Source organism: Ziziphus jujuba, chromosome 7 (assembly GCF_031755915.1).
Source record: "Ziziphus jujuba cultivar Dongzao chromosome 7, ASM3175591v1".
NCBI lineage: Eukaryota > Viridiplantae > Streptophyta > Magnoliopsida > Rosales > Rhamnaceae > Ziziphus > Ziziphus jujuba.
Genome location: NC_083385.1, coordinates 14,316,615 through 14,339,622, shown reverse-complemented (window position 1 = coordinate 14,339,622; position 23,008 = coordinate 14,316,615). Strand labels below are relative to the sequence as shown.

The 23,008-nt window shown below is 32.7% G+C and overlaps 2 protein-coding genes across 2 annotated transcripts; both read left to right on the top strand.

Moving 5' to 3' along the window:
* Positions 1-3,375: 3,375 nt before the first annotated feature.
* Positions 3,376-8,230, top strand: LOC107425039 (uncharacterized). Its single transcript, XM_016034968.4, has 10 exons — positions 3,376-3,877; positions 4,002-4,188; positions 4,327-4,460; positions 4,561-4,673; positions 4,808-4,931; positions 5,172-5,321; positions 5,468-5,623; positions 6,492-6,571; positions 6,656-6,705; positions 7,877-8,230. The coding sequence occupies exons 1-10, from the start codon at positions 3,473-3,475 to the stop codon at positions 8,014-8,016; spliced, it is 1,539 nt and encodes a 512-aa protein (XP_015890454.1). The 5' UTR covers positions 3,376-3,472; the 3' UTR covers positions 8,017-8,230.
* A 7,992-nt stretch (positions 8,231-16,222) lies between these two features.
* On the top strand, positions 16,223-22,781 carry LOC107424982 (protein CROWDED NUCLEI 4). Its single transcript, XM_048478829.2, has 8 exons — positions 16,223-16,652; positions 17,331-17,540; positions 17,651-17,904; positions 18,324-18,594; positions 18,689-18,772; positions 19,165-21,053; positions 21,196-21,520; positions 22,268-22,781. Exons 1-7 carry the CDS (start codon positions 16,446-16,448, stop codon positions 21,512-21,514), a joined length of 3,234 nt encoding a protein of 1,077 aa, XP_048334786.2. The 5' UTR covers positions 16,223-16,445; the 3' UTR covers positions 21,515-21,520; positions 22,268-22,781.
* Positions 22,782-23,008: the final 227 nt, after the last annotated feature.

Genomic DNA, 23,008 nt, shown 5'->3' with positions numbered 1-23,008 from the left:
TCATACTACATGCGGATTACTTCATATTACTTTTAATTCCACTTGAATATAGCTTTTGCAACTTTTCTTTCTTTCTTTCATTCATTACATTAATATTGAAATAACAGATTTTTTTTTTGAAAATACAAATTTGATATCATAATGCTCATGTTTTTTTGCTAAAAATAATAGTGCTCAATTAACATATGTATATACGGCAATGCGGCCCTGTATTTGATTTTTTAATTTATTTTTCAAAATTTTCTTTAATTTTTCTATATAAAATTTTTAAAGCCCAAATAAATATTAGATATTTAAAAAAATATGAAAATCCAAAAAAAAAATAGATGGTAAAAAAATTTCAGGGGCATGATAAAAAATACTAAATGTTCAAAAAAAAATGTCAAAGTTTCAAAAAAATACTAGGTTGTTAAAAAAATTCTGAGTACGTGAAAAAAAAAAATCGGATATTTGAAAAATTCCTAAAAGCCCAAAAAATACAAGATGTTAAAAGAAAATTCTAAGAGTTAAGAAAAAAAAAAGTATGGTAAAAAAATTCTGAAAGTACAATAAAATATCAGATGGTAAACAATTTTGACAGCATAAAAAAATTAAATGTTCAAAAAAAAAATTGAGAGCACAAAAAATACAAGGTGGTAATAAAAATTCAAGAGCATGATAAAAATATCAATGTTTAAAAAATATTGAGAGTCCAATAAAAGTATTAGATATTCAAATAATTCCAAAAATCCAAAAAAATATGAGGTTGTTAAAAAAAAATTAGAGTGCCCCAAAAAATATCAAATTTTCAAAAAAATTGCCAAAGCCCAAAAAAATAACCACATATCAAAAAAAATTGAGCTTCAAAAAAAAAAAAAAAAAACTAAATGGTAAATAAAAAAAAAATCCAAAAGCATGATTAAAATTCTATACGTTAACAAAATTTCTAAAGGCCTGAAAAAAAAATTTCGCGCGTCCAAAAAAATAACAGATAGTTAAAAAAATTTCCAAGAGTTTTCGGCTATTGTAATTTTTTTTAAACATCTCGTATTTTGTTTTCAGCTCTTTGATTTTTTTTTTATTTTTTTTGGCCATCTGATTTTTTTTTTTTTTTGCAATATAAATTTTTTTTTGATCATTTGCTATTTTATTTAGGCTTCTAAAATTTTTTTGAATGTCTGGTATTTTTTTCAAGATCTTTAAATTGTTTTTTATTATTTAATCATTTTTCTGAGCATTCATAATTTTTTAAACTATCTAGTATTTTTTTGAATTCTTAGAAATTTGTTGAACATTTTCTATTTTTTTTTCTTCATATTTGGTATAATTTTCTAATTCTTTGAATTTGTAAGTATCTAGTATTATTATTATTTTTTTTTTTACCTTTCGAAATTTTTTAAACATCTAGTATTTTTTTAAGGTCTTGAAACTCTTTTAACCACTTGATATTTTTGTTGGGCTCTTAAAAATTTTTTTACTATATATTTTTTTTATTGTGTCTTTAGAATTTTTTTACCATTTGGTATTTTTTTTGAGCTGTTAAATTTTTTTTATTAACATTTATTATTTTTTTCAAGCTTTTGGATTTTTTTTTAAATTTCAAATAAAGAGTTTTAGGAAAATATAAAAGATAAATTCAGAAAATCACATTTGGGGTCACATAGGCTGTGCATGACCCCTATTTGACTATTTATATCAATTTTAATCAAATTAGATCAATTTGTAAATATTTTAAAAATAAGATATCGAATTAATTTTAGAACTCCCAAACAAAATTCAATGATTATAGAGGATAGTACCAAAGTGCAATTATCCTCTTATCCTTAACATCTAATTTGTACACTACCACATGATTATTGTATCTTAAAATTTGATGAATAAAAATTGAGATACATATAAAATATTATTCAACTTTCAAAATGAACAGTCTTTTTTTATTATTTAATTTCCTTTTTTCTCTGCAAGTGTTTGAAATTGATTTCTCTATATCTTCGAAACCGTGTTTTCTAGTATTATGTGTGTGTACATAGTTATTCGGTTCCTTTAATGGAGAAAAATGATTGAAACGGACAAGAAAGAGAGAGGTGATCATAAACATCTTTACCTCTAACTTTGGTATTGGTACCAAATACTTTGGGCACGAAAGCATATGTATCCGAAGGCCTAGAAACAAGTAGACTGAATAATCAACCTTATGATTGAGAATATATAAAAATATAGATAAGATAATGTAGGTCATGTACACACATGTTGTATATAATATTGTTGTTTTTGTATATATAATTGAGATACAATAATATTATCAATTCTAAAAAAAACATTTCAGGAATATGGAGGTTTATTGTTTATGAAATGGACATTGATGTTAATGGGTTAAAGATAAGGCATTATATGTACATAGTCAAACCGCAATCATGCGCTGGCTTTTCCGCTTGAGATTTTGAAGGGCAAGGGAATAGATGCTTATAATTTTCAAATGCGGAAGTACATTCCAAAAAGATAGAGGATTTTTATTTGTTCACTTTCTTAACTGTTGGGATGTATTTGTTTGTAAATTTTTATTAATAATATTCTTTACAAAGCATGTTTCATGAATATCCTTATTCAATCTGCTTCTTATTTGGGGCACACCCTGCGTCAATCATTACAATTACAATGGTCCCATACCATTCTTTATTAATTTTTTTTTTCCTCTCTCTCTCACTTTTTTCCCTGATCTATAATTTTGATCCTTGAAGCCACCTTTATTTATTTATTTATTTATTTTGTGCGACTGATGTTTTTTCTTGTATTTTATTCCTTATGCAATCAATTATTAAAAAAATTAAAAAATAAAAATAGTACAACAGAGTTAAAATTTTATGAAATTAAGAAAAATGAATTGTCAAAAAAGTACAGAACAAATAAAAATATTGATGTACCTCTTCTTCTTTTTATTTTATTTTAATGGAAGAGATACTTGATGCAACTTATCCAAAACAAATGATTCTAGAAGTGGAAAATTCTTGCCATTAATGAAGGCTACTCGTGTTTTCTTTTCTTTTTTTTTTTAAAAAAAAAAAAAAAAAAAAACCGATTTGGATCAAGAAAATTTCATCTGTTTAAGGACGTCCAGATCTGATTGGGCTTCTGTGTTTGTATTATATGGGCCTTGGTCTCCATGCTAGTCCATAGTAGCTTCGGCCCAAAACCACATGGAATTAAATCACGTGCCAAATTGTCCCCGGTTCTTGTTTGTTTTTAGTTCCGCCAGTTCGTACTCATGTGGTCCGCGGACCACCAAAGACAAACGAAAGTAAGCAAGAAAACATCGTAAAGATGGACATATCCAGATATCCTTTGTTTCTATTCGTTGATCAGATTTGGATCTATCGGGACCACTGATATTTCGGTGCACTCAAACGCACGAGAACACATTTATCCCAATTACCCCAAAGTCCAAAATAATCAGTTTCACTTCGTCTAAAGCTTCACCGGAGAACAGCCACAAAAAATGGCGAAACCAAAATCCATCCATGTTATCCTGTCTCTTCTCATAATATTCACTTCGGCTCTAACGTCAAACGCATCAGAAAGGTCCAATTTACCCTCATCTTCCAAATGGGCCCCGCGTTTCCTTGGCAAGTACTCTCACTTAACCAAACCCAACTTCCGACAACCTCAAATCCGATACGAGACCCGATATTACGATCAGAGTCTTGATCACTTCAGCTTCTCGGAGCTCCCGAGGTTTCGACAGCGTTACCTTATCAGCACCGAGTATTGGGTGGGTCCCCAGCGAATGGGTCCCATATTCCTCTATTGCGGGAATGAGGGTGACATCGCGTGGTTCGCCGAGAACACCGGCTTCGTTTGGGAAATCGCACCTCGGTTCGGCGCTATGGTTCTTTTCCCGGAAGTAAAGTGTTTTTTTTTTTTTTTCCTTGCTTTTTCTTTACTCTGTTTGTTTACCTAGAAAATTGCATAAAAGGGAAAAAAAAATATATATATTGAATATGTTTGGTCTAAACTTGGATTGACAGCATAGATACTATGGCGAGTCAATGCCGTTCGGGAGTAGAGACGAGGCATATAGGAATGCAACTACATTGTCGTTTCTAACAGCTGAGCAAGCACTTGCCGACTATGCCGTATTGATTACTGAGCTGAAGCGGAATTTATCGGCCGAGGGCTGCCCTGTCGTTTTGTTCGGTGGATCATATGGTGGAAGTAAGGCTTTCACATCTATTTTCACCCTCCCTTTATAGCAAATAAATTACAATTCGATTTGATGCAAAAATGTTTGCTTTTTGTTTATACGGTAAAATTGTCATATTGTGCTCATTCTCTCTCTATGTGTAAAAACAGTGTTGGCTGCATGGATGAGGCTTAAGTATCCTCACATTGCAATTGGAGCACTTGCTTCTTCGGCACCGATACTTCAATTCGAGGATATTGTGCCACCTGAAACATTCTATGACCTGGTCTCAAATGGATTTAAGGTTTTTTACTTTTCTTGTAATTTTTTAGAACTTTTTAACTGTTGGTTTGGATGTTATTTTGTGTATGTTATAGTACTATCACTTTTTTCTATATGTGTAGCGCGAGAGTACCAGCTGCTTCAACACTATAAAAGACTCCTGGGATGCATTGGCATCCCAGGGTCAGGATAATGATGGCCTTCTACAACTGACTAAAATTTTCCGCTTATGCCGGTAAGAAAAAATAAAAATGGAAAACGTAATTCTTTATGATACTTTACCTAGATATTCTTCTTCTCTATACTATGATGTTGTACTCTGCTTATTTGTGGTATATTGGGTTTGGACTAATAGAAGCCAAATAATAGGCCATTAAAGAGGGTAGTAGATCTCAGAGACTGGTTAGAGTCTGCTTATAGTTATTTGGCAATGGTGAACTACCCATATCCTTCAGACTTCTTAATGCCTTTGCCTGGACACCCAATTAGAGAGGTTAGTTTGGATTTGATTCATTTAAAATTTTCAAACTGCATAAAGGCACATCATTTATGGTTGAATTTCGTATCCTAGTGTTTACCAGTAATTCTACTTTCAAGCCTATTATTAACCATCAATATCATCTATTATGAGTTGAAAGCACCATGTTCTATAGGTTTTTTCCAATCTAGGGTGTGCAAGCTTGTTTGCATTGGGTTTAGAGTTAAAAATAAAAAATCATGTACTTTCTTGAAGGTTTGCCGAATGATTGATGGTGGTCCTGTTGGGACTAGCATTCTGGAGCGAATATTTGAAGGTGTAAGCGTATACTACAATTATACTGGGCAAACTGAGTGTTTTGAACTGGATGATGATCCTCATGGCATGAGTGGTTGGAACTGGCAGGTTTTCAAGTGTTAGAGTATTGTTTATAAATTTATTTTCAAATTGAAGTTATGGTTGTTAAACGTTCTACTATAGAAAAATAAGCTTTTCCTTCTGAGTTTTAAAGTTTTAGTAATTGTTTCCCTTGTTTTCTTTATGTTATACAGGCTTGCACTGAGATGGTTATGCCAATGTCTAGTAGCCAAGATGGAAGCATGTTTCCAGCATATGATTATAATTATACCTCATTCCAAGAGCAGTGCTGGAATGATTTCAAAGTGAAACCAAGGCCTACATGGATAACAACAGAATTTGGCGGACATGTAAGATAACGGTGCATTATTTATTCATCAATTCTATTTTCATCCAATTGTTTTAGCGTCCTCACCTTACCATGATTGCTATTGTTTTGGCCCAAAGAAGAAAAGCTTAGCATCTGTACATATCTTGTTCTCTTCCCTTTATTTTTTATTTATTATTTTGTCACAGTCGAGGGGTAACTAATGATACTTCTTTGCTAGGTTGAACTTACATTACCTAGTCTTATTAGTATAAATTAAACTGCAAGATTTATAAATATTCAAATCAGACATAGATGAAGGACTGTGACGAAGCATGTAGTGTTTTCACATCTGAAACTGAAAAATCAGTTGAATTATTGTTTTCCTTTTTAACTATTTACATAGAGCACATAACCAGCTTATTAAATAAACGTAACAAGATGTTTACTAGTTTGCAATTTATCTGATCAAAATAGCTTTGAAACTTGACTATAAAATATACATATTGTGTTAGTGTGGAATTTGGGGAGTTTTAAACCTGAAATAAATGTACCATTGCTCTTAACTATGGTAAATTATAGTTTCAACTTGATTTTTTTTCTTTGGGTCACATATCCACTTGATATGCAAGAGCAATAGTTAACCTCCCACAAGCTATTTTTTCAAATTTTTAGTTTCTTGCATAACAGGTACAATTTCATAAGTAGTGGCCCACAAATTGGAATTAGAAAGTCAAGGTGCAAATTTTTGGAATTTCCCTCTAAAACAGTATAACTTTAACCTTGTCAGTTACAATAAATGCACACTTTCTTTATATAGTGTTATTTTTTGTGCCCATAGCTCTTTGCCCTGATATTATTATATAAAAAGATTCTACAAGACAATGATCCATATGGCTTTTATTTTCTAGGATATTAAGGCGACTCTAAAAGAGTTCGGAAGTAACATAATATTCTCCAATGGCCTATTGGATCCCTGGAGTGGTGGCAGGTGACTTTTCTATTTAAGCTGATATAATAGATAGAGTTATCATGGTTTACTTTTCTAAGCTGATCTAAATGATACCTATTGCAGTGTTCTGCAGAATATATCTGAAAGTATTGTTGCTCTTGTTACTGAAGAAGGTACTGCATTTCTTATATTCATGGTTTATTCTAAAAAGTTAGTTATACGAGTTGCATGTTAAAAAAACCTTTTCTTTTTTTGTTTTTTTTTTCTTGGGTGCACTCTTTCTTCTGCTGGTGATTGTTGGATTTCTTTTAGAAAATTGTTATTTGTCTCCACTGGTGAATGATTACCAGTGGGACTTACATGCCAAATGGCTACTATTAAAGGGTTCACTTTTTAGAATAAAAAAATAATAAAATTAAATGTCCTAATTAACATTTGACACATTATAGCAAGACTCTTTCTTTTATAGCAATGTTCGGCAAAGCAATAAAGGAAAAAATCAGCAAAGTTTTAACTTGCACTACTATGTAACTATTTAGTTGGTAGATTAAAATCCTGTATTGAAATAAAAACATTTTGGAATCCCTTGTCCATTTTATGATCACCTACCTTCAGGTTTAGAGATGTGATTTATTTCATCAACGCAGCATAGTTTTCTCACTTTTTTATATGATTTTGTCCTGCTGGGAGTATTTATCTTTGATGCTTAGTACGGGACTACATATAGCTGTTCCATAACCATCCTAACATTTCATACATTCTAGTCTTACAATCATTTTTAGTTATGCCTCCAATGATACCGATGTGGTATTAGCTCAGATGCATACAGTCAAAGCCTTAACTGCTTGTCGTTCATCTTCTCATCTTATGCTAACAACTTATGTGCCTGTTAATGCATTTGTCTCTATCTTTCTTATTTATGTTCTACTTTTATCTTTTTATTTTTTATGAAGTCATTTATGCTTTACTTATTCAACTGAATCTTTTACATTTTTTTTTTTTTTCCCTTATTTCTTTGTATCAGAAAGAGTTTGTTTCATTATAATCAAACGATTATTACTTAAGGAGGAAATTACCCCTAGAACATAGGATGTATTGAAAAAAGAAAGAGAGCCACTAGAAAGAAAAAGATATAAATTTAATAGCTTCTGAAATAGAAAAATTAAACTCAAAATATCAGAAATGGAAAATAGCTACTTATGAAAGAAAGATCCCAAGTTGAGAAGTAAATTCCCAAATTGAAAAGTAAAGAGTGGGAATGAGTAGAGATCCAGCTAGGCCTTACCTGATATTGTAATTTCTAATTAGCATTTTTTTTTTTTTTTCCGTCTCTTTCTTTATCAGGAGCCCATCACATAGATTTGCGTGCTTCAACCAAGGAGGATCCAAAATGGTTGGAAGAGCAGAGAGCAACTGAAATCAAGCTGATAGAAAGCTGGATCAAGAACTACCATCGAGAAAAGAGAGGAAGTTTTGTAATGTAGAGGTTTGAGACAAATTCTCTCTTGGTGGGAATCCTTTCCTCTGCTAGCATCCACCAAATAAGTTTCCTTTTTGGGTTGTGTGTGCTCATGTCAATGGCTTGACATTGTTGAAATAGAAAAGAAAACATTAGGTTGTGTTTATGCTGGAAAATGCATGGAGGCAAGAGAACTTGTTCTATGCATACCTGATGGAAACTAATCTCTTTTCACTGTACAGACTGTTGATGGCTTCTGAGCTACTATAGTTAAAATATAAACTCAATAAAACTGTTTGTACATAAAGATGCCTAAACCTCCTACATGGAAGATAACCAAGCTATCGCGGATACAAACAAAATGCATCCATGGCACACATATCAACGATGAGACTGTAAACTTTTTCTATGACAATGGTCGTATCTCGTTGCATTGATCTTAATTTTCTGACCATGTTATTGAGCTTGCGATTATAAATGGTACCATTTGATTAATTTCGTTGGCGCATTTTGTTTGTAGCTTATAAATTTTCAGTATAGCAGGATGACAACCCAGAGGACCAATTTCAAACACCATCATAGATTCAAATACTGGCTTTAGTTGTTTTTTCCAATTCTGTAAGGAGACGATTGGCGAATTCATCTTGATTATATATTTGACTAGTGTTGTAATTATTTACTGGATTGAAAATAATTGTAGGCATAGTCGCTGCTGCCGACAAAAACAATGAATGAAGATTTGGACTAGTACGTAGAGAGCTCAGCAATGCCATTGAAATTTGTTGGCAAATCTAATATTCAGTAGCAATTTACTTTGCTTTTAATCTTTACCTATTAAATCTGCGATGGTAAAACCATTAGTGAACCTGCCAGTCACTCCGACACAAAAAATTTTTGCGAGTGGTGTTTTTTCTTGTATTTTAATTACTTATGCAATCAATTATTACCAAAAAAAGAAAAAAAAGGAAATTAAAAAAATAGTACAATAGAGTTAAAAATTTATAAAAGTAAGAAAAATAAATTGTCAAAAAAGTGAAGAGCAAATTAAAAAATTCTTTTGATAGAAAAAATATTTGATGTAACTTATCCAAAACAAATGATTATAGAAGTGGAAAATTCTTGCCATTGAATCAGATTTTGGATCAAGAAAACTTCAAGTGTTTCAGGAGGCCCGATCTGATTGGGCTACTGTGTTTTTTATTATATGGGCTGTCAGTCTCTACACTAGTCCATAGTAGCTTCAACCCAAAACCACGTGGAATTAAATCACGTGCCAAATAATCCCAGCTAGTTTATTTTTTGTTCCGCCAGTGTGTAGTCCTGCAACCAGCGGATCACCAAAGACAAATGAAACCAAGCAACTATTTTGTTGTGTGTGTCAAAAACATCGTATAAAAGCCCGTTCGCCAAAAGCACCGGCTTCGTTTGGGAAATCGCGCGTCGGTTCGGTGCCTTGGATTTTTATGCTGAAGTAAAGCCTGTTTTTTTTCTTCTGCTTTTTCTTTACTCTGTTTGTTTCCCTAGAAAATTGCAGAAAAGGAATAAAATAAAATTGAATATGTCTTGTCTAAACTTGGATTGACAGCATAGATACTATGGAAAGTTGATGCCGTAGGGGAGTGAAGAGGAGGCATATAGGAATGCAAGTACATTGTCGTAAATCTAACAGCTGAGCAAGCACTTGCCGATTATGCCGAATTGATTACTGAGCTGAAGCGGAGTCAGTCGGCCAAGGGCTGCCCTGCCGTTTTGTTCTGTGGATCATATGATCGAAGTAAGGCTTTCACGTCTTTTTTTGCCCTCCTTTTTATATCAAATAATTTACAATTTCAATTTGATGCAAAAATGTTTGCTTTTTTTTTTTTTAATTTTTATATGGTACTTAATAAAAAAAATTGTCCTATTTTGCTCGTTCTCTCTATGTTTAAAAACAGTGTGGGTTGCATGGATGAGGCTCAAGTATCGTCACATTGCAATTGGAGCACTTGCTGCTTCCCCGCCAATTCTTCAATTCGAGGATATTGTGCCACCTGAAACATTCTCTGATCTGGTCTCAAATGGATTTTATGCCGGTGAGGGAAAATAAAAAAGGAAAATGTAATTCGTAATGCTACTTTACCTAATGGTAAATGATTATATATGTTCTTGTTCTTTATACAATGAGGTTGTACCCTGCTTATCTGTGTTATTTTGGGCAAATAACAGGCCATTAAAGAGGTTAAAAAAGATCTCAGACTGGGTAGACCCTGCTTATAGTTATTTGTCAAGGTGAACTACCCATATGCTGCAAACTTCTTAAAGCCATTGCCTGGACACCCAATTAGAGAACGTTTGGATTTGATTCATTTAAAAATTTCAAACATCATAAAGGCACATTATTTATGGTTGAATTTTGTATCCCTAGCGTTTACTAGTAATTCTACTTCCAGGCCTATTGTTAACCATCAATATCATCTGTTATGAGCTGAAAGCACCATGTCCTACAGGTTTTTCCATTCCAGGGTGTACGGGTTTGAATTCATGGGTTTAGAGTTCTTTTTTTTTTTTTTTTTTTTTTTTTTTAATTTATTTTCTTGTAGGTTTGCCGAAAGTTTGATGGTGGTCCTGTTGGAATTAGCATTCTGGATAGGATATTGGAAGGTGTAAGCATATACTACCAAGTATACCATAACAAAACTAAGTGCTTTAAACTGGACGATGATTCTCATGGCATGGATGGTTGAAGCTGGCAGGTTTATAAGTTTTACAGTACTGCTTATTAATTTATTTTCAAATTGAAGTTATGATTGATAAAAAAAAAAAAAAAGAAAAAACAAAAAAAGCTCATAAATAATGTTCTACTGGAGAAAAATAAGCTTTTCTTCCTAGTTTTAATGTTCTATGTAATTGTTTCCCTATCTGTTGTATAGGCTTGTACTGTGATGGTTATGCCGATGCCTAATAGCCCAGAATGCGAGCATGTTTCCAACATATGATTATAATTATTCCTCATTCCAAGCGCAGTGCTGGAATGATTTCGGAGTGAAACCAAGGCCTACATGGATAACAACAGAATTTGATGGACATGTAATAAATGATGCATTAAGCTTTCCATTTTCATCCAATTGTTTTATTGTGCTCATCTTACCATGATCGCTATTGTTTTGTCCCAAAGAAGAAAAACTTGTTCTTCTTTGACTGAAACTAATCTCTTTTTGTGTACATACTGTTTATAGCCTGTGAGCTACTAAGCTAGTTAAAAATAATAAGCTCTAAAATTGTTTGTACATAAAGAATGCCTAAATCTCATAAATGGAAGAAAACCAAGCTATAGATGATACAAGCAATAATGAAACTCGGCCGTCTATCAGGTTGCACTGAGAATGGAGTCATATAGATGTTCGCAGTGCAGACACCAGAACCATTGAAACATTTAGTTGCAATCACACTGTTTGCTGCTGGAGCTAAATGAAAACCATCCCAGAATACACTCCTATTCTTATTCCGGGCATATTCATCTGGGATGCACCTTCCTGTTCCATTATGTCCAACCTTACAACAAGCTTCTCTGATTTGGCTAAACCCTGCATATATATATATATATATAATCCCACATTTAAACACCCTACTCTTCAAAACAAACAAACACGCACACGCACACGCACACAAACACCACACCTTTTAATAACAGAAGGCATTCACAGCACACAAATTTTACCATTATGATGAAGGTCTTTCCTCCATATCAACGATGAGACTATAAAGTTTTGCCATGATAATGACCGCATCTCTTTGTATTGAACCATATTTTAGAGCTTGCAATTATAAATAAATACCATTTGATTAATGTCGTCGACGCATTTTGTTTGTGGTTTGTGACTTTTCAGTATAGCTGGATAACATCCCCAAGGACCAATTTCAAACACCATCAATTTCCTGGCTTCCAATTTGTACAAATCCTGTATTGTTTAGAAATGTCTTGATGAAAGTTTGTGAATGTAGTTTTACTAGTTTTCTCAAATAAAAGTAACAATTCTAGTAAATGTGAATCTTTCTTTATTTAGAAAAGTAATAATAATAATAATAATAATAATAATAATAATAATAATAATGAACTCCCTGGTCATTGATTCAATTATACGTTTTTCTAATTCTGTAAGGAGACGATTTGCGAAATTATCTTCGATTTTATTTTTGATTAGTGTTGCAATCATTGGATTGAAGATAATTGTAGGCATAGTTGCTGGTGCCGACAAAAACAATGAATAAAGATTACGTAGAGAGCTCAGCTATGCCATTGAAATGTCTTGGCAAATCCTTTTTAATAAGCAAACCAAACCAATTTGATTCAACATGCTGAAGCATGGTTGTAACCTATTATAAGTGTCCCATCTGGTTTCGTTTTGGTGGAGAAATGAATTGTAATTGGTAATCCAAGCATTATCTCTGCTCAATTTTCAATAAAACGATAATGTATAAATTATAACCAAACAAAAACAAAAATAAAAAAAGAAACAAATTTCTTTCTTTTATAATTATATTGTATATTCAGTAGTACTATTTACTTAGTTTTTAATTTTACCTATTATATCTGCAATGGTAGAACTATTAGTGAACCTGTAGTTGGTCCGATACAATATTCAAAGCCATTAAGGGTTAGGAGTGTATACAGATTGGATCATATCGGATTGAAAGAAAATAATAATCGACTGGACCAAATTGAGTTGATCAGGTTTTTATCCGAATCAACCCGATAGTTTATAATAACCCAATCTAATCAATGCAATAATAATCAAGTTGAATTGGATTAGATTATCGAACCGGAGACATTGTCTAGAGAAGCAAAATTAAGGTCCCTTTAATTTTAAAACACATGAGAAACTTTTTTTTTAAACTCACCAACCCATAATACAAAAGCTCATCAAAATTGGAAGTCCAATATTAATTACTTTTTTTTTTTATGTTTTTACTATACGCTAGTTCAAGAGAATTGTACTGTGCTGCCTCCCTCAACCTGTGGCGAAGCAAACTCTCAGCCTTGACATCGTCAGCTCCTCTTTCACTTTCTCAAATGTCACTAACTTTTCTTTTCTTTTCGATTCTTTTTTTTTTTTTCAGCACTTTCAGTTTCCATTAATCTCATGTGTTTTTTTTTAATAAATAAATAAATAATGATATTATATATTATTTTTGGGGGCCTAATTAATGTAATTTTTGTCTTTGTATTTGTTTTTCGTGAGCGTTTACTGTTGAAATTCATTCATGGGGGTTGGGATTTTTTTGTTGAATTAATGCGGGCATTTACAAAAAAACAGAAGAATGGCTTAGGCGGAGGTAGTTGTGAGTTAATGAAAGAGCTGGTTTCTTAAGTCTCAGTTTGTGTCAGTACAAAGCTCGGATCAAGTTGGGTGAAGTCGGATTTTTAATTTATAATCCAAAACCCGATCCGATGAATTCGGGTTAAAAAATCAACCCGAGACCTGTTCAAATTTTATTGATTCTTTAATTAATGGGTTTGATCGGATCGGATTGTCGGATTTTTGAACAGACCTATTAATGGCCATATTTCATATCGGATGATGAATTTAGATCTTTGCCGGTATTAGCTTGAGAGTATGAACAAAGCTGGTGTTAGAGGCCGTGGAGAATCATGGGCGGATTGATTGCAACAAGAAAATTTGGTGAACGAATTGAAGAAAATAAAAAAAAGAAGAACAATGACATTGGGTTCTGGTGAGAAGTAAAATGGTACATTTGATGCTAATCATAATTTTGAGATGAGATTATGGATGGTTTAGCTTAATTAAATGTGCGTTTTGGGTGTTTTTGTGGTGCATATATTTTGGTGTTGTGAAATGTTTTGAACCAATTTGGATATGTGAAAAAACAATAGTAGTAGAAGATAAGCCTTGGCTTTTGCACAAAAAGCATTACCTATCCATTAACTAGTTAAATGTGTTCGTAAAGTTTTGGGCATATTGTTTTTGCGGAATATTGATCTCTTCTAGTAGACATTACCAATAAGTTTCCAGCATTTGTTCATTTTCTGCTGTTAATCAAGTTGGCTAACTAGAATATGAACTTATCCGATATTAATTTTTTTTTAATAATTATCTCGAAAATTCGATAAAAATAATTAACATAAAAAAGCATACAAAATTACATGTACCTTTTTCAATAATTACTATTATTATTATTATTATTATTGAACCTTTCTAATGATTATACTTTTTAGAATTTCTTTCTAACTTGATGGTAACCAGGCAGCTAATTTATGACTAGTTTTGACTTAGGGAATAATAATTGCACGGCGATGTTGGAAATTTAGGCCCAAACAGAAAAGTTAGTGAGTAATTAACTAATTATTCTTTTTCTTTCTTTCTTTTTTACTACAGTAATTATTGTTATGTTAACTTTTCAATATATATATTTTTTTATATGAGAAAACTTTTCAATCGATAAACTGTATAATACAAACCGCTCAGAAGCATCTCAACCATAGAATAAAAGACGTCGAACAAAATCGCAACTTCTGTTTTTGTATTAAAAGAAGTAAGGAAGTGAAGATATTTAAATTTTGAGAAGTTTTTTTTTTTTCACAATTTCAAAAAAAAATTTGTATAGTATCGTTTTTTATATACTATTATTTAAATATATAAAAAAAACTATATAATATTTCTAATAGTTAAAATATTCATAATTTATAAAGTTTTTATTAAGTGAAAAAAATATTTTTTTATTCATAAATCACTTACAAATCAAATATTACTGTATTAAAACTTTTTATAATATTTTTGGATGAAATGATAATCATGAAAATTTCACAAATTTTTATTTATGATTATAATATTTTAGGTGATGGAAAAATGTATTTTGTTAGAATATTCGGTTTTAAAATTATAAACATCTCCAAAAATATTCTGTTATGCACTTCTAAATGCATTTAAGATACTCAATTATATGTTTCTGAGCATACTTCTAAATATATTTAAGATATTAATATCTAAAAAATATTCTATTGCATATTTCTAAATATACTTAAGATGTTTAATTATGTATTTTTGAACACAAATATGTTTAATCTTTAATAATAATTTTAAATAAAAATAAAAATATAAATTTATAATAAAACTGTATAGGGTTCATTTGCCGGTATAACTAAAATTTCTCTTAAATTTTTTTAATAAAAATAAATGCAAGGAGATTTATTTGTTTTTTCATATCCATGATTTGCATTTTTAACGAGGAAATACAGGCAAAGTAGGAAAAAATTTAATTTTGCATCGTTTGGTAAGAAGAAAGTTGCAGGGAAAAAACTAACATTTAAATGAAAATGACATACAAATTTATAGAAATCTAATTATATTTGGAGTAATTCGTATCCTTGATTAAAAAGGAAAAAAATTTAGATGATTTTAAATTTTATTTTCTCACTGAAATGACATTGGAAAATAATTAAGAAATATATTATAATAATGAGAATAAATTTTTTTATTCTATATGAAAATATGTAAGAGTTCTATTTCTTAATATTATTTTTCCTCTTTATTGGAAATTTGGAATCCATTCATCAAACAAAATGTTTTAACTTTTATGAAAATTTTAAGAGCGTCCAAATTTATTTATGAAATTTAAAAAATATAATACATACATACATACATACATACATATATATATATGTGTAGAAAGGTTAAAAGTAACCATCCAAAGCAAAATTGTTTTTAGAGGTCATGTATGAGATGAGTTCGAGCCTATAAAATAAAAAAAAAAAAAAAAAAAAAAGAAAAAAGAAAAAAAAAAAGAAGCAAAGTTGTTATTATTATTATATTGAAACAAGCAAAGCTGTCATTAACGTGGTTTTTTTTTTTTTTTTTTTTTTAGAAAAAAAAAATCAAAGATATTAACATTTACGTTAAACAAAGAAAAAAAAAATGATAAGGAGATTTTTTCGTTAAGATGACGTGGACGGTTGACTCTCGTTACTTTTAGCTTCCACTAGAAGAGTGGGATCTGCTTTGTGCTTTGAGAATTTCTTAAAACAACTCATAGACCGCAAGAAAATTTTAAATTTGTATAAAAAATTAATTTTTAAATTCAAGAATCGCAGTTTAAACCAAATTTTTTAATGCATTTAAAGTTACAACCGTTGGTATACGACGTCGTTGTCCTTGTCTTCATCAAAAACCAACCTGGATGGTAAATAGGAAACCGCCTTGTCGTATGTGAAAAATTCAAGACTGAGAGCCCCAGCCCACAGTCCACATAGTAAAGCAAGCTCCGAGAAAGCACACTCGTTGTAGAGAGAGAGAAAAGAAAAAGCGAAAGAAAGCCAGAAAAAAAGCAAAAGAAAAAAAAAAAGAAAAAGATTTACGATGGGAAAATTTCGAATCAAAGAATCGAAAAGATAAAGGCAGAGCAGCGAGAGAGAATCTAGGGTTTTTCGGCGGGGGTGGGTGGTTGATCGAACGCCGATACATGGCGAGTCCGCAGACTGGAGGACCGGTCATGACTCCGAGATCGGGCAGAGCACTGTCTCTAACACCTGGTGCTAGGATTTTGCAAAGCCCTCTCACTGACGAAACCATCTGGAAGCGTCTTAAAGAAGCAGGCTTCGATGAGGAATCGATTAAACGGAGGGACAAGGCTGCGCTCATTGGCTATATTGCTAAGCTTGAAGCTGAGGTTCTTTAATGTTTACAATCTTTTTTTTTTTTAATATTATTATTTATTTTAAGTTTTTGTATTCTGTTTCGTAATTTTTTTTCTTGTGTATCTTTGAGATTTGTTTTCGCTTAATGAAAATTGATTGTTGTGTGTGGTTTTTGAAGTGAATTTCGTTTCTTTTGGTGGTTTTGGAAGAATGTAGTTCATATTATGAATTCGGTTCGATATTTAAATTCTGAATTTTGAATTTTGGTTTGGAAAACCGGAGTGGTGTGCTGATTTAAATTTCAATGTGTACTGTTTGGCCGGTTCAGTTGGATTTCCGTAAGCCGAACGTCTCTCTCTCTCTCTCTCTCTCTCTCCCTATATATATATATATATATATATATATATATATATTTATATATGTGGGTTTCTTGGTTTGTCTCCTTCCATTCTTTGGCGAGAAAAAAAAAATCTTTGGAAGCAACATTGGTGCATGGCTAGAACCTAGATAACTGATTGTTCAGCGTAGTAGTTATAACCTAGTGTGCTTTTGAGGAATTTGACAATATATAAACATAGAATTTGACGCCAACTTTGTTATATTTTTACATAGAACTTGACGCTAACTATTTTGGTAATTTTTTTGTTTTACTTGAGCAATTTCCATCCTTTTTTCTTTTTATATTGTCTTACTGTGGTAGCTTAATGTAGATTTTTGAGCACCAACACCAAATGGGGCTTCTGTTAATGGAAAGGAAGGAGTTGACTTCCAAGTATGAGCAAATCAAAGCCTCTTCTGAAACGGTTGAAATTCTGAGCAAGCGTGATCAAGCTGCACACTTAACTTCTTTAGCTGAAGCAAGGAAAAAAGAAGAGGGTCTGAAGAAGGTGATAGGAGTGAAAGAAGAATGTATAGCAAGCGTAAGGGTCCTTTCTTATTTAAAGTTGCCTTCCCTTGTATATGAAAATTCTACTATAATATAATTCCTTTTTTTTTTTCTTTTGCCCCCTTAAATTATGGATCACTGTAGCTTGAGAAGGCATTGCATGAAATGCGTGCTGAATGTGCTGAAACGAAGGTTGCAGCTGAGTGCAAGTTGGCTGAAGCATGCAGTATGATGGAGGGGGCTCAAAAAAAATTTACTGACGCTGAGGTAAAGCTGCATGCTGCAGAATCTATGCAAATTGAAGCGAACCGATTTCGCCATGTTGCAGAAAGAAAGTTGCACGAAGTTGAAGCCCGTGAAGATGATCTTAGGAGGCGTATTGAAACTTCCAAGTCTGAGTATGTATTCAACTTATCTCATCTCTATTTATTGCTGGACTCTGGGTTACTTTCTCTTTCTTTTTCAAGTTGCTTGTTTACTTTAGGTTGTCCTTGGGCCTCATGTCAACATGACTTCATACAATGGAGTAAAATATTATTAAAGCATCTTGTGCCGTGAAATTCCATGTGCTTCACCCTTGGAACTTTTGATGAAGTTATTGTTTGTAACTGCTAGTGACGTATGTGTTACTCATTAGTAACCATTAATTTTTACAACAATTTCGGTGACACAACACATTTCTGTATGCTAATAGCTCTATGATTTATGAGCTGTCAAAAACTAACAATTCCTTAATTTTGGTCAAAAGTTGCCTCATGAAGTCTGGGTTTGAAAGAAAGGATTATTTATGTTTGTTTGTTTATTGTGCATGTATTAGTTGTGATGAAAAAGAGAAGGAGATCATTTTTGAGAGACAGTCTTTATCTGAAAGGCAGAAAGCTTTGCAGCAAGAACAGGATCGATTACTTGATGCAAAAGCTTTATTAAATCAGAGGGAGGATTACATTTTCAGTCGATCGCAGGAGCTGAATCAACTTCAAAAAGAGTTGGAGAACACTAGAAGAGACATTGAGATGGAGCGGAGAGCCATCAATGCTGAGAAATCCAACCTAGAGTTGACAGAGGCTTCGTTGCGGACAAGAGAGGAGGTTCATGCTTTTGATTTTTTATTTCTCTCAAATTTTAACTATACTTGCTACTGGATTCTCTATGGAGATAATATTATTTTGGATTTTTTTACAGGCTTTAAGTAAAAGAGAAGCTGTATTAAACGAGAAAGAGCAACAGCTAGTTGTTTTACGGGAGAACCTTGAAAGCAAAGAGTCTGTAAGTATATTATCTTCTTGTTATTTTGTCATCAACTATAAGTTAAGTCTACTGCCATTATAAGGGTAGGCAGAATTTTAATACTTACTTGTATAGTCGGTTTCTTTACTCTCTCTCTCTCTGTCTATATATATATATACACATATGAAGAAAATAAAATTGGGAAAAACTTCCACTTATTTTCTCTTAATTAACTAATGAACAAATATACAAATATATACGCAGCTAAACATTTACAGAAAAGAAAACCAATACTAATTACAAATTAAATTCCCGAGAATCTTCCTAAGATTTGGTTGGAGTATGAAATGTACTCTCAAATATTTATGGTAATAATAATACAATTTATTAGGAACACAATCTTCAACAATTTGATTTGGTGGATTATGCAGAATGAGATTCAAAAAGCGGTTTCAAATCATGAAATTGAAGTCAGAACAAGGAAGTATGCATTTGATGCTGAGTTGGAAATGATGCGCAAGTCAGTTGAGGATGAACTTGAGGCTAAGAGACGGGCTTGGGAGTTAAGGGAGGTGGATCTTAGACAAAAGGAGGATCTACTGCAGGAAAGGGAACATGATTTGGAAGTTCAGTCAAGGGCACTGATGGCTAAGGAGAAAGATGTGGCTGAGATGTCAAATCTTATTGATGAGAAAGAAAAAAGTCTGAGAACTGCTGAAAAGGAGTTTGAGTTGAATAAAATTCTTTTGCAAAGAGAAAAAGAAGAGATAATCAAAATGAAGTTGGAACTTGACAGTTCATTAAATTCACTTGAAGACAAAAGACAACAACTCGATTGTGCCAAGGAGAAGTTTGAGGTTTTGAAAACAGAAAAAAGTGAGCTTTCAATTCTGGAGACAAAACTAAAGGAAGAGATAGATTCTGTCAGGGCTCAGAAGCTACAGCTAATGGATGAGGCAGCTATACTTGCTGCAGAGAAGGCAAAGTTTGAATTGGAATGGGAAGGGATTGATGAAAAGAGAGAGGAGCTACGGAAGGAAGCTGAGCGAGTAGCAGATGAGAGATTGGCCTTCACCAAATTCATCAAGGATGAGCATGATAGTTTAAGGCAAGAGAAGGATGATATGCGAGACCAGTATAAACGTGATGTTGAGTCACTTTGTCGTGAGCGGGAGGATTTCATGAATAAGATGGCGCATGAGCGTTCTGAATGGTTCAACAAGATGCAGCAAGAACGTGCAGATTTCTTACTAGACATTGAGATGCGGAGGAGGGAGTTGGAGAGCTGTATTGATAAAAAACATGAAGAATTAGAAAGTTCATGGAGGGAAAAAGAGATGGCTTTTGAGCAGGAAAAGAAAAATGAACTTCAAAATATTAGCTCTCTCAAGGAAAAAGTGGCAAAGGAGTCGGAGCAGGTTGCTTCAGAAATGAAAAGGCTTGAAACTGAGAGAATAGAGATAAATTTGGACCGTGAGCAAAGGAATCAGGAATGGGCTGAGCTGAATAATGCTATTGAGGAACTTAAGGTTCAAAGAGAGAAGTTGAAAAAACAAAGGGAGTTATTGCATGGGGACAGAGAAGAGATTCTTGCACAAATAGAGTACCTAAATAAATTGGAGAATGTGAAATTGGCTTTAGATAGTAAGGCTGTTGCTGAGATACATCAATCTAATTCAACGCCTAGTCATCACGAAGTTACCAGAAAAAAAAGATTGAAGCAGCCAACACGTATACAAGATGCTGATTTCAAATTACATAATGAAAATAATGGTATCAACAACATGAATAAGTCTGATTCTGCATCTATGCTAGAAGTAAATGGGGGTTCCTCTCCTAGCTCTGCACGTTTCTCATGGATCAAACGTTGTTCTGATTTGATTTTTGGACAGTCTTCTGAGAAGCTTCCGTTGAAGTATGAAGATTGTTCTCAGATATCTCACCATGAAGATGCAAGCTTGAGGGTAGCCAGGCAATTAGATCAGTCAGGAAAACATGACAGGCAGAAGTACATGGGTAACAAGTCACCCAGAATGGTTAGCAGGAGAAGACCACCAGGATCTGCTTTTGAAGAACCAAAAGTAATAGTCGAAGTCCCCACTTCAGGTAAGGTTGCCAAAGGAGTTGGTGATGAAATTAATGAAGCTGCAAATGAAAAGGATGCTCCTGAGCAAGGATTTCAGGCTGGAAGGAAAAGAAGAGCAGACAAACCTTCCAACAGATATTCTGATCCACCACAAGGTCAAAGGCAAAACATCAAGAAAAGAAAGCAACAACATGATGATGATGTTAATGCATCAGAACAAGCCGTTAGTCACCGGTATACATATTGCAATCTGAACTTAGATTCTTTAATTATGTAAATAGTAATTGTACCCATGTCTCGGTCCACTTGCTTGAGTTGTTTAGATCATCTGGTCCTAAACTTTTTTTTTTTTTTTTTTTTTGATTTTTCTGTTCAGTGCTGTCCTGCAGCAGGCATCAAAATCATCTGATCAAACTCATTTAGGTGCTGAAGAGACTACTGTGTTAGTAGTAGATAAAATCATTAAGGTTTCGGAAGTGACATGTGAAAAAGTTGAAACTTACCATGGCACCGATCAAGACGAATTAGCAGTGAAGAATTTTGTTATGGAATTAGACCAGGGTATCCATCCTGATGGAGAAAGTGGTCATTTAAATTGTGCAAATGTACAAAAAAGTGCTGCACCCTTGGGCCCTGAGGCACAGGAAAAGATACAAGAAGTGCACCTGGGAAATGTTGGAGAAGTTACTGAGTAAAGTAAGGTAACCGGGGCCCTTTTTTTATTTTTTAATATAAATATCATATTTGGTTATTTTGTTTTAACCTGCCTATAAATGACTCTGTATGCATTCCGTTCAAAATGCTTCTTTGCTAGTATCACTAGAAAGGAATAAATGGATTGTGGCATAGGATACTAAAGTGGGTAAACTAATTTTACCTTGGCCTTGACATACTATAAGAAATAAATAACCTTGTTGTGATCATGGGGTTGGTTGAACCTTTGGTTTTTAGTTCCTTGTTTGCCTGAATCATTAGTAATCTACCAGATGTGCCTGATATATCTTATGCTTTTAGGATTGTCTTAATTGGAATTTCATCAATATGAGCTGTGGGACAAAGTCTTGAATGTGGAGATCACTTTTTATATTGCTCGGTTAAATAGATTGTGCTTTCTTGCTCATGTTTCTCATTTTTTCTTACTATCAATTGGAACTAATGGATGTATTAATTTGCAGTCAAAAGAAAAAGATATTCAAGAACATCATTTTGCATCTATACATATTCCTTTATTCCATTTCCATTCATAAAATTGATATAGATTGTGCCTGATATATCTTATGTTTTTAGGATTGTCTTAATTTAAATTTCATCAATGTGAGTAGTGGGACAAAGTCTTGAATGTAGAGAGTACTTTTTATATTGCTCGGTTAAATAGTTTGCGCTTTCTTGCTCATGTTTCTCATTTTTTCTTACTATGACTTGGAACTAATGGATGTGTTAATTTGCAGTCAAAAGAAAAAGATATTCAAGAACACCATTCAGGGGTAGTGATCATTATGGTGTGTGCCAAACTAGGTTTTGAAGTTCCATGAAAATAGACAATGTCAAAGCAGAAGTTGAAGAATTCTGGCTGTTCGTCCAGTGTACCTATAGTCCCTTGCCTGGATTTGAAATAGACAAGGAGTAGTTTTGTTCGTTCTCTTTCGAGTTTCTTTTGGTTTTGCTAGCATATAGTAAGTTGTGAAAATCACCATATTAATTAGATCTGTTTCCTTCCGCTGCAACACAGCACACCGGAAGTCAAAAAGAAAAAGATAATTGGTTGTTATAGGTTCTGATTTGTAGTAATATGTAAATGTTGTGTGATTTTTGAGATGTAAATTCTTGTTTCATCTTGTGCTGGTTATTTTTATTCCGTGAAGATTTTCTCTATAGGGAATTTGTGTTTGCATTTGTATAATGGATTTTGTGTTGTGGTGCATTTGAGTAATGATTTATTGTGTTGTGGTGCATATACAACAATCCTCCATAATCTTCGCATATATATATATATATATATATGTATGTATGTATGTATATTGTATTTATATAAAAATGTGATAGCTTGCAAGTGATATTTTTAAAAATGTATGTATCCAAGTGTGTAGTATTGGAACAACAGTAGAATTTGAGGGGTTCAATCAAGTATATTTTGTTAGAATGTTGTCTTCTAGTGAAGGGAAAAAAGAGAGGGAGAAAAAGACAAAAGT